Genomic DNA, 12,900 nt, shown 5'->3' on the forward strand with positions numbered 1-12,900 from the left:
ACGGATGCACTCAGCATCAGTGCACGACCAGTTTTGATTGTCTCAATGTTATCCATCTGTTGCTACTAACCACTTCAAAGCTGATAAAGAAAAATAGTATTTTTTTCTATTAATGGCCTTTGAAGGTTAAACACAAGAAAATAAAATTTCCTGCACACGATATCTGCAGGATTAACTGATTGCTTTCTCACTACATGTGCAGAATCAGGAGACAGTATTTTTCTGATAAGGGCTAAATGTTCATTATATATTTATCAGGCCATTAGGATGTTTACGGGAGCGATAGGGTTTATGATGCTAGGCTACAGCTTCATCTGCAAATATTCTGTGGACTCTTAGTTACCACAATGGGTGTATCAAAGACTGCTTTCACCTCTTTGCCCTGCATCAGTGATGAGACCTGCACAGGACGGCAGCAACATTCATGCCTAAACAGATTAATGAGGCGTGTGTGGCCAGCTGATGACCGGGTCATGTAGCTTGGGAATGCCATTTCATCAAATGAATGGCAGTAACTATGTGTGCGTGTTTTCAGTGTGTGTCAGAGCCTTTTCATGTGTGTGGATAACATCCTGAGACACACTTAGCTTCGTTTCCCCTCCACTCTGCATCTGGGCTCTGGTCCTCAGCTGCTCTCGCTGAACTCTGGAGCTCAGTAACTCGGCAGCTGCTCATGTCGCTGCAAGACTTCTGACATTGAAGCCGGTACCCCACCGTGGCAACCAGCCTTACTGCAGCTGTCATGGTGAACAAGCACCCAGCACCCTGGCTCTTATTGCTGCAGGGCACTGGGACTACAAAGGACAGATGACGCTCAAATGCTTTCCATTTCAGCCGGAGTCATCAAGCAGCTCCAGTCAGAGCTGGAGTTGACAGTGCAGCCGCTGCAGATCTTTGGCTCTTCGTTACGCACGGCAGCGCTGCTCCCTCTTGTTTTTCCTTCTCCTCCATCACCCCACCCCTCTCTCACTCCCTTTATCACTCCTCCTTACTCCTTCTCCTCGGCTGAGCTAAGCCTGGCTCCCCTATGACTGCAGGGGGGGTATCCAGAGCTCAACCGCTGTGTGCAGTGTGTGTGCAGTGTGTGTGCGGGGGGAGAAGGGAGAGCGCCAGGGGAAGAAAAGCTGGCTCAGAACTCCGGTAATGTGCTCTGTTGTTGTTGCTGTTTCCTCAAGGAGGGATCCTGCTTGCCTCTTCAGGAGCAGAATTACCCATTCACTTACTGCGCCGCTGAGAGGCCAGGAAATCACCTACACGGGTGAAGAAATGCAGAGCATACAGCGGCTAAGACAGCACCAAGATGCCGGATAATGACCACTGACCCATCATATATAGAGATCATCTGAGAAGCACAAACAACTATGAATAATCAGATCATCATAAAGACATCTTAACCCTTGTGGCTCACTTCACAGACAGCACATGTTTTGATCTAATCTTACATGATGCTAATTGACACTAGATAATATACAAACAGCTACATAAGGTACAAACTCCAAATTAAATGTTTCTGGTCAGTTGCTGTTAAAAGCTGCAGGGTGTCCCAGTGCCCCAAGCTGCTGCTCTGAGTTTGTTCAGCTGCAGTCCAGAGAACTCTTGGGCCATATTGTGATTCATGTGGGGAGAGAGTGACTGCTAATCTACTAATTGGCCAAACAAGCTGAGGGATGCAGAGACGAGAGACAGAGTAAGCCAAGAGACGGAAAGAAACAGAGGAAAAGGGGGGAAGTGACACTCCGTGTGCGTCCCTGTGCTTCATATAGCATGTTGCTGTAGGCCTGAATATGTATGTGGGCGGTAATATATGTTCACATAGTGTTTGTGTTTGCAGGGCAGATTTTTAACCCAGATGGGTAAGAAATCTGGGACACTCCCTCCCGCCCCGGCAGAAAATGAGACATCTCTCTGTCTTCCTGGTATCAGCCAATAAGTAACCATCTCACAACACAGTGCCAAAAATCAAACACGGCTGACTAATCCCTCAGAGGTCACACAGAGTTTGTTTCTAATCGTGAAAGTAGCGCTTGAATTAATTCTGTCCACCCTCTGTGGAAAGGGCGAGTCCTGATGCACAGTAGCTTCTTAATTACTGCCATGCTTTCAAGGAACACCTTGATCACACTCACACTTTTAACAGTTTATTATCAAATAGGTAGATTTACAGCATAGCAGGGAGTACGTTATGTCCATGCAGCTCAAACACACTACTGTACACATAATTACTAGTATTTTTCCTTGCTTTAGTTAAGAAATGTATTGTAAAGTGAGGGAGAAGTATTTGAACCAGTCAAATCGCATGACAGAATGATAGACCTTATTAAACTTTAATGCAAACAGGCAGAAAAAATAAATTAAAAACTGTTGTCATCATGGGTTTTTGTTAGATTTTAACTTTCGTTTTTGTCATTTTGAGTTGGATACTTTGACATTTTCTCCAGCAAGAGGATATTCTCTTAATGTTTCAGGAGAATAAAAGAAGTCCAATAAACCCAGATGAGAAGATGTTAGGTCACAGTGACCTTGACTTTTCCCTTCTGACATCATAATCTTATCATTTCTACCCTGACTTCAAGTCTGTGCCTAATTTAAACATTGTCCATTCAGGTCATCTGGAAATATGTTAAAGAATAGGACAGAAATAATGGCCAGAAAAATGTTTTACCAGGCAATTGTGATGTCTGGGGGAAGTTGACCTATTACATTTTAGTCTTAAAATGACATGACATCACTACGTCATCGTAGAAGGCATTTGTGGAAAATTGTGTCATGCTTAGCCTCGTGATTTTTGAGTTATGGCCAAATGTGTTTCTAAGATAAGTGACCTTTAGCCAAAAAAATCAAATCAAATCTTCTTTGAGTCCATGTGGATGTATGCCCAAATATGAAGATATTCCCTTCGTATCTTCCTGTCTGAGATGTTGTTCAGAGAATGCGTCATATAGACAATAGAAAAACATGCATCCAGCAGACACCAGCACAGAAGAATGTACTGACAGTAAACAAATAGAAGACTGTACTGACAGTAAACAAACAGTAGAATATGTAAGTCAAAATGAATTCAAACTCTATACAAACATTGTTCTTAAACAAGTTAAATATCTGCACTGTACTCTCCAAAATGTCAATTTGCTTGAATCTCAGAAGAGATAAGAAAATCTAGACTTGTTTCTAAGCTCTATCGTAGCTTACTTCTTGTGAAAAGTGAAATTATTTCTACACACACAAAATCTATGGAGTGTCCGTTTTTAGGGCACATTTAGCCTGTTAATTTACAACCAAACAACTATTAATACATACAGCAACAGTATGTACCTTCAGCTGTGATGTCCAGAAGTATTTACGGAAACGCTTACTGCAGGGAGAAATACACAAAGTAGGTTGAAGAAAACTGGGGCAAACAAAAGGAGAGATGAAATGCTGGGAATGTTTAGATATCACGGGCTGAAGAAATATAATACTTTTACAATATGTTCAACCACTGAATTGAGAAAATCCCTTTGTGAAAAAGGGTATAAACTGTACAAATGAGGCAAGGCATGGGGTTTGGCACACCCTTTACTGTGCGAGTAAAGAGGGTCAGTTTTTCTGGAATGAAGTGTGTCCCTCGTCTCCTGCCCTCACAGTGATCTGATGCGACTGGATGGAATTCAGAGGGAAGGGTAATATCAACAGAGACAGAGTGGAGTTGATGTTTCTGAATCACTGGGTCAGTGGGTCAGACATCGCTGGACATCCACACAGCCAACAACTCTCTGTGTTCCTCAGAGGAGTCGCAAATGATTGCCAAATGCAGCTGTGAAAAACATGATTGGCTCAGCACACAGACACACACACGCACACACACACACACACACACACACACACACAGACACACACACACACACACTCAGACACACAGAGTGCTGATACAGGAGTGAAGCCCCTGAGAGTTGCACACTCAGAGAACACGGACCCTCTGATACACGGAGCACGCACCTAGAGACTGGGGCTGTGTTTAAACTCCATTACCAGTACAGACTTGTTAATTAAACCAATGTTTTAATTAGGATTTGGACAGCCAGGAAAGAGGAGGAGGGATAATAATGTTCATTCATCCAGCTGAGAGCATGTATTTCTCATGACTCCCATCTACAGAGCGCTGGGTGGCTGGCTTTGTGTGTGATCTGCCACGGACTCTTAATGTTGTACTATTTACTGAAATACTGAAATACAGGTGTCATCTGCATATAGAGAAAGTTCTTTAAGGATCTTGGCAAGCAGACTCTATTACTAATGCCTATGTTCACAAAAAAAGAATCCTTTAGCGTCTAGCTGCAGTGCCTAATGAGTAAAACATGCAGTTGGTTGATTGGAAATCTCAGTCATATCTTTTTTTATATCCTGGAGGTCATGGTGGTGAGGGATTAGTGGTAGGTTGCAAAATAGTTGGTCTGGACAATAGGTATTTGGTCTCAGTGTTTCCAGGTATGTGGACACAAATAATAGTGTTGTGAAATGGTAGGGGAATTGGAGGATGATCTTTGTTTGCTGCTTCACAAGGACTGCAGGGGAAGAATTTGTTTTACCAGTCTCAAGTCTCTCTTCAGTGTGAAAGAAGGAAATTATTATGTATTTAAATCATAGGGTGAAGGACTTCCATGTATGTTTCAAAGTAAACTGCCTGGGAGTATATCTATATTTTGTAGGAACCTTGACCATAAATTCTGGAGAGTATTAATACAAAGTTTAAAACTCTTATCAATAATACAAAAAGATTTCTAAGAACAGGGTTGATGCCAGTCAGCTTAGCTGGAGATACAGTAATCTCCCTCTGTATATTGGTGTTGATTAATGGATGTTACCCTGCAAAAAAAAAAAATATTTTTGTTTATTTTGTTTGCTGTTGTTGATCATTTGACCTTCCTTGCATGACCTGAATACATTTGAAACAATCCTTTGTATGAATCTTTGTTGAGGGGAGTTTTATTGTTTTGTGTGTGTTGGTTTTCTGGTGTTTGATAAAAGGCAAAATGTATTTATATAACACTTTTCATGCACAAGGGCAACCAAAAGTGCTTCGCAAAAACAAATAGGATTAGTTCAAATCAACAAGAAACACAGAAAAACCAGAAGAATAAACAAATTCAGGTTAACAACAATTCAACAGAGTACTAAACAGGTGAGGCTTGAGCCATGATTTATTTTTTATTTTTTGAGGGGATTGTTGTGCCTTTATTTGAAAGAGGTGACAGTGGTTAGAGTTGAAAATGAAAGAAAGTGAGAGTGGGGAACGACATGTGGGAAAGGTCCAACTCAAGCCTCTGTACATGCTACATGCTTATAACGGCGAGGCCAGCAGCGCCCCCAAGCTTGGATTTAACAGTGGTTAGCATCGTTTCATGTCTTAGCTCCTCAGGCAACTTGTTCCACAATTGAGAGGCATAGATGCTAAATGTGGCTTCACCATGTTGAGTTTTTACTCAGTGAATGGCCAATAATCCAGAACCAGCAGAGGCCTTGGAGGAAGTACAAAAGAATAATGAATGTAGGAACTCTGACAACATAGGAAAAGTGGAGTGACAGAGATGATTAAATTGAAAGAAATTGCCAGTCATGTGAGAAGAGAATGAATGGTACTAATAGTAGGATAGTGAATATTTTATGTGGGAAGAACCCTTTTCTTATTCGATTGAAAACTGAGTCCAATACTGAGACTAACATATGTCTTCTTTCTCCTCTCTTGCTGTCTCTTTCTTTCCCCTGCTCTCAGCGGTGGATGGCGTGCCAGTCCAGAAGGATGGGGAGCAGGTAAGTCTTCAGTGATCCCGCTGGCTCACCTCTCTTGTTGACTTCCTCTGGAGATGGACTTTTGCTGCTCCACCTGAGGAACCAACATTGCTTCTGATTTGAAATCAGGATTCACATGCAGCTTTGTTATAAGTTACAGCAGCCCACACACACTCTGTAAGTGCCAGTGCTTAAGCTCGTAGATTAATAATAGTATTAGCACATGCTGTGTCATTGTCAGTCACCTTACTTCCACTACTCTTCCCATGCGCAAGATGGGATGGTGTAGCTGGAAGAGTGAGCGAAAGCTGGTTTTGTTGGCTCATTGCTGTTGCTGTGACGTCTGTTGCTTCAATAGATGTCCATTTGACAGAGTCACTGCTCAGTGCTGGTTCAATTCAAAACAGCAGAGGCATCATTTTTCCCTTTTTCTAACTTCTTGGACACCATCACCACATCCTCCTGCCCTATTTCTCCTTACCTCTCTTCTCAAGCTGCTTTACTGATCCCCTTCTCTCAAACTGATCCCTCTGCGACAGGACACAGGAGAAGGCGCCATTTTGGACTAAAATATAGAGAACTCCACTTTTCACCAAATGCACTGTGTGTACTGATTTCATCATTTATTTATGCACCGTGCCCCAGAATGCCCTTCAGTCCTGTGGAGAGGAAAAAAGAAACACACATACAGACACACAAGCACACACACACACACAGCAGCAATGTCAGGGCTATTGGAAGGAACATAGGAAAAGCTGCTTCAATAAGCCCAGCTCTACCACTCAAGTGTTTTAAATCTCACCACACCCACTACTGCAGAGCGAGAGGAAGAAAGAAAGAGAGAGTGAAAGATGAAAAGAGAGTCAAAGAGCAAGAAAGAGGGAGCAAAGAATATACAAGAAAAAGCAGTGAAGAACTAGAAGAGGCTGGTATTGAGAAACAGACTATATGCTGCATGTGGCTAATGGCGATATTGTTAGACAATCCCTTGTAATGATAAATAAAATAGTAATAACAAAAACACTTCCCAACCATTCTTTTTCACATGATGTCATGAAACAGTTTTTCTAATTGTAGGGAGAGCTGAGCTGGGAAGCTAAAAAACAATTTGTCATTTTTTTTTTACGTAGAACGTGCTACCAGGTAGCTAGCAAAAAGTTTGGAAACAGGGTAAAACAAAACAGCTATTTTAGCTAACAAAAACACCATGTTTTAAAATAATAAATAAATAGTGCCTTTAAAATTGCAACTTAAAATGTTAAGACAAATAATAAAACTTCAAACTGTCTTCTCAAACCACATCTGTCTTTATTGAAACTGTGACAAAAACGAAGAAAATACACTTTAAGAACATGAAGGTTAAATAGGCCAAAAATCTCTCACAAATATTTACATTAAGAAGTTTAGCAAAGGCCATTTCCAATGTATAAAAAGTGCATAAAAGAGTTTTGGTAGATACATTTTAAACAGAGAAGTGAAAAAATATAGTTTCATAACTGAATGAACAACCTGTCCTCTGAGGGAAACTGTGTCCCTGGACCTGCACCTCCCTCTGATTTCTCCTTCCAGACTGAAACTGCCACAAGGATTCTGTAAAGGGAAAAAACAACATTAGAACAAAAGCAGCATTCCCATTTAGCAACTGTTAAGATCTGTATTTCAAGCTAATGTTAGCTGGCCAAGAATTCACTCACTGCGTGTGTGTCTGCCTGCAGTGTTTCTGTGTAATTTCCAAATCTAGCTAACGTTAATCCCACCAATGACTTCAAACTTAGTAAGTGATGGTGTTTGTCTATTCTAACTAGCAAAGCAGTAAGGCACTCACCTCTTAATTGTCAGGATGGAGATAGATGACAATCTGACAAATCCAACTCCACTCTCCTTTCAACCATGTGGTCTCAACTTCTTTTTCCCAAAATGCATTGCAAAAACTACGGTAAATTACCGTTTTGTTTCCTTCAAGCAATAATACAGTAAGATATTGTTATAAACCGTTATAATACAGTAATGTCCTGTATTTAAACATAACAGGATCATACTGTTGAAATTTCCTTGTAAATTTACAACACTTAGAGTGTAGCTGTTCCCCTCTGTTTTCAGTCTTTTTGCTTTGAAAGCTAACTAACTGCTGGTTCCAGCCTGATATCGACTCTGCAAACAGACAGAGTATACCTTAATGTAAAACACCTGGGTAGGTCTCAGTAATTGAAAAAAATGTTGACATTGTCACTGTCATGACAGGCTTGGTAAATTCAAAAAATGCAGCTGAAGGGGACCAGCTGACTTCTTCTGGCTCTGTTTATTCACAATGTCTATCTTCTCTCAGCTTGACTGTCTGTGCAGGTCGACAGGGAGTGAAAACATCTTAGCTCAGCCACTAACCCGTCAGTGTCCCGGTCTAGTTAGTGTCAATCCTGCTGATAGAGTGAAATTGTATGGCAGAGGCTGCGGCTTATCTACTTTGTTCCCCCACATCTGCCTATATACACACATGTAAAGACACACACTCCTGCTGTCAGCCTCAGTCCCCTGTCTGTCTACGACATCAGATACTGTTCGACACAGGACTGACACCTCTGTCTCTCTTGCTCACACACGATTTTCTGCTGGCTTTCAGTGTTTTTGGCAGCACATGTAACAAGAGAGGGGACTCGTTCATCCGTAGCGTATTCACTCTGCTATACATAACTAAGCAAATATACTGATCCCTGTTTAATCCCCTCCTTTCTCCCTGTCATTCTGGTCCTTGACTCTTGCCTTCCTCGTTCCTGGAAAATCCTGTGTTTCTGTCCCTCATTATTTTCCCTCTTCTCTCTCTTAATTCTCTTTTTTCCTCTGCATGTGTGACATGTAAACCTCCCTTTATCCCTCCTCTTTTTGTCTTCTGCCATTTCCCCTCCTATGCATGTCAATGTTCTCTGTCCTGTCACTCTCTTACTCTTTCCCCATCCCTCTCTCCTCCTATTTCTCTTCCTCAGCATGGACGTTCAGAATTTTCATGGGAAGGAATCAATGTAAGTGTTGTGACACCATTCCTTCATCGACTACCTTTCCTCTTTTTCTATGTTTCTTTCCCCTGTTTTGATTTAACTCACCCTTTAGCAATCAGCTCTTTCTCCCTCAAAGATCCCTCCCCTCCACTTCGGCTTTACAGATGATCTTTTCGGTTTAATGTAGTGGTGCACAGTAGTGAGCACAATCAGAATCACAAAATAAAATAGTATAGGAATTAGGATTTTGGTAATGCAGATTTTATCTTTGGTATTAATCCAACATCTCCATCACCTCTCCACTCACCCCTCTCTAACACACACCGTCCTCACCGTCCTGATGTGGGCCCTGTCACACCTACCATACTATCCTTTTCTCCACGCTTTTTCCCCTCCTCCATGCCTATCCCTTCTCTCCCTCCAGCTGTCTATGGAAGACACCACATCAATCCTGCCACGGCTCAAGAGGAACTCAAACGCCTACGGCATCGGGGCTTTGGCTAAGTCTTCTCTGTCAGGTGTGTCAGGTGTGTGTCTGTGCTGTAACTGGTAAATCGACCCCATGTTGGCTCCGCCCTCAAAGGGTGCTTGAGTCAGCATGGTACCCACTCGGGTTCCCCTGAATCACTTCCTCTCCCCGCTGTGATAACACTTGTCAATGGCCCCCCTGTGAGTCATTGACGGAATTATTCAACCTAAAAAACACAACACACATACACACACATACATGCTCAGTCATACAGCCGAGAAAAGGTGAGTGATGAGTGGGAAGTGTAGTTTTTTTAATGTTAAGTGGTTGTGAAATTGTGGTGTCCTGAACAAGTATTAGTATGGATGTTATGTGTTAAACAGAGTTCAGTGCAGTGTAGTGGAGTGCAGTGGTTTTGGTTTTATCCAGCTGTTTTGTCCAGTGCAGTTGAATTAAGTGCAGTGAATTGTATTCAGTACAGTGAAGTGTAGTGCAGCTGCTGCACTGTGCGGTGTGGAACAGAGTCATCCTATAATTTATTCCCATAATTTATTCATTAATCTCATCTCCATGCGCCACCATCAGAGAGAATTAAACGTCCAGGGACTTACAGTTTGTGTCATCATGTGTTGGTCACATGAAATATCATGCAAATGGTGTTAGCTCAGTAGCAGGAATTAAAATTCTTTGTCAAAAAAATGTATGTTATTCAGTGTTTGCATGAATCAAAGTTCCCAGACAGACCGAGGTGAGAAAAAAGAACAGTTTTCTGCTTACACAGCACAGCACAGCAGAGGTGTGAAAACGATCATGTCAACAAGCCAACCTCTCATTACTCATGCCACACAGCCACCTCACCCCAATTAACCTGTTCCATCCCATGATGCACCGTAGTCAGACAAGACCCATCCGTTGACTCCTCTCCTCCCTGCAGCCTGTGCAGGGAGGATGCTTTAGACTCATTAAACACATAAACGCCACCTTCACAACCCTCTACATTTAGCTTTTGTCATTATACATGTTCATGAGGAGCCTCATTAAGCTTCAGGCATTTCATTGAGGATTTGACTGATAATGTTTCTATACTGGTTTTTCTTGTTGAATTGGCCAAAACTTGATATTTTAAGCAAATATTCAATATTCTTTTTATTTGCCTCAAACATCTGAAGTGTATTCATTATTTCCGTATTTACCAAAAAAGTTTTCATTGCTATTAATTACACCTCAAAATGTAATCTCACATATTCATATGTACTTGAACCAAAAAGCAGGTCAGGCCCAATGGAAAAAAAAAAACATCATTCATTGAAGAACTTATTAAAATAACTACATTATAGATATATATAATTGTATCATTCAGTTGACAAACCAGTTTATCAGTCAATCCCTACTGGATATCCAAAAAGTGTCATAAACCAACACAGCAAATCTTCCCTCATATCCTGTGGTCATGACCTTGCCTCTACACGTCCCATCTTCATCGTCTTCTCCACCTCCAGGTGTGTCACGCACTATGAAAGAGCGGGTGACCAAGCCCACAGCCATGGCCCAGGGTCGAGTCGCTCACATGATTGAATGGCAGAACTGGAGCATGACGACGGTGGGTCCTGGGGGCATCCCCCAGTCTCGCATCACCACCCAGGAGCGGGAAAAGGAGCGTCGGCTGGAGAACGATGCTTACAGCGACCTCAGTGACGGAGAGAAGGAGGCCCGTTTCACTGCAGGTTTGAAACATACACAAACTCTTTCAAACACACAGCTGAGGTTGTTTAATGACATCAGCAGAATTATGTTACTTTTCACTATAATATTTATTGATCCCTGTTGGTCCTTTCAACTCTGACCTCAGGTATCCTGCAGCAGTTTGCAATCTCGGAGGCAACACTCCTGGCCTGGTCATCGATGGATGGAGACAGTCCGCGGTCGGGCTCAAACCAGGGCAGCGTGGCTCATCTGAGCGAGGTCAACCAGGAGAGCATAACCAGTCGAGGTAAAAGACTACAAATGACTACAAAAATGGATTCAGTTTGTAGCTATAGTAATATTTGTTTCTTCTTAATGCACAGTAGGGCTATCAAAAAACAGTGCATCATATTGCTTAGTCTGATTATATGTTTAGTTCATTCTTTTCATAAGATATTCATAACTATAGTTGTCTGAGCCGAGGAAGCAACACTCTTTCTCTCTAAAATGTAATGGATTAGAAAAATTACAAGTACAAGAACATTAAAACCATACTAAAGCATAATTGTTGAGTACATGTACTTCCTTATTTTCCACCACATATGAGCAGACAGCGTTATAACAGCTGTGTGAAATGTTTGTGTAGGTGTAGACAAGCAGCCTTTAGTATAGCATGTGTCATGCTGCTTAGTAATGAGAACATACTGTTCAAGCTCCTCTCTCAAGGCTGGAGGCTTTTCTCATTATCCATTTCACATTTTCTTACATGGACTTTTATTCCTCTGAGATCAACGGGGCCATATACGGTCCAACAAATCATGTGATCTTTAGAGCGTCATTACTCGTCGGACGTTTGAGCTAGAGGTGTGCGGTTCTTTTCTTCTGAAACTAGAGAAACAGAGGTTTCTGGAAAGCTCCTGCATGTCTGTGTGAGAGCTTTACTTCTCTCAGTAAACTAAAGCGTGAAGTTGTAAAATATGTGGCTAGTCTGACCTGTTGACAATGCTAATCACTGTCGCAGTGCATCTATATATCTAATTTGATCCACCATCTTTGTTGATCATTGATGATTGCTGCATTCACGTGTTGTCGGACACATTGTAAAAACGAGTTTCCGAGTTGTAAAATGTACATGAACACCTGCTGAAGTCGGAACAACAACTCGGAAACTCGGAAAAGAATTAGGTGCCTGACTTCTCGACTGGACATCAGAATCGTCATCACATGAGGGGCAAAATATGTTTTGTTAACGTCGACATACTTTCTATTAATTCACGTATTGCACATCAACTTTTTGCTCAAATATAACTCTAACAGTTACATTCCACAGATCCTTTTCGTAGCAACGCTTTTTTTGCTGTTGTGACAACATTCCAACTTTCCAAACTAAAATCACGTGATCACTCTGAAGTCGAAAGAACGACTTCCCAGTTAGAAACTTGGACCACCGGAGCAGCACATAAATGCAGCAGCCAATCAGAGTGCTGAGACATGGTTTAGCCCTGTGTTGTTTTTTTCTGCATTCATGTTCCCCTCGGATTGTTTCCCCCAGTTTCCAAGTTGGGAAGTCATTCTTCCGACTTCAGTGTGTTAATGTGCTTTCAGTTTGGAAAGTCAAATGTTGTAACAACAGCAAAAAAACAGTGTGCATACTATGAAGAAAATGTGTGGAGTGTCACTGTTACGCGTTATATTTGAGCAAAAAGTTGATGTACAATACTTGAATTAATAAAAAGTATCTTCATATTACAACAACATATTTCGCCCCCCATGTGAGGACAAAATGAATTTCAAGTCGGCAAGCCGGGGAACATAATTACACTAATAGTGCATTCCATCAAAACTCAAACTCACAACTCCATGATCACCTCGAGTGTGACGTCATTCCAAGCTCAAACATTTGACTTCCGAGGTGAATGGAATGCACCAAAAGCAGCTCGTTTTTTTTGATACCTTTGCTTTGGCAACAAAAGTTGTTTATCATTCATGCCA

At 41.6% G+C, this 12,900-nt stretch overlaps 1 protein-coding gene across 7 annotated transcripts in view; it reads left to right on the plus strand.

Moving 5' to 3' along the window:
- Positions 1-12,900, plus strand: part of fam131bb (family with sequence similarity 131 member Bb) — a 31,975-nt gene that overhangs the window by 9,894 nt on the left and 9,181 nt on the right. For 2 of the 7 annotated variants that reach the window (XM_061049280.1, XM_061049273.1), the window contains exons 2-6: positions 5,750-5,787; positions 8,745-8,780; positions 9,181-9,283; positions 10,725-10,949; positions 11,075-11,215. In XM_061049280.1, coding sequence (XP_060905263.1) covers positions 5,750-5,787; positions 8,745-8,780; positions 9,181-9,283; positions 10,725-10,949; positions 11,075-11,215 — 543 coding nt within the window. The remainder of the gene's footprint in view (positions 1-5,749; positions 5,788-8,744; positions 8,781-9,180; positions 9,284-10,724; positions 10,950-11,074; positions 11,216-12,900) is intronic. The other 5 variants (XM_061049278.1, XM_061049279.1, XM_061049274.1 and 2 more) reach the window with 4 other exon arrangements.

This window comes from Labrus mixtus, chromosome 11, assembly GCF_963584025.1.
Source record: "Labrus mixtus chromosome 11, fLabMix1.1, whole genome shotgun sequence".
Lineage (NCBI taxonomy): Eukaryota > Metazoa > Chordata > Actinopteri > Labriformes > Labridae > Labrus > Labrus mixtus.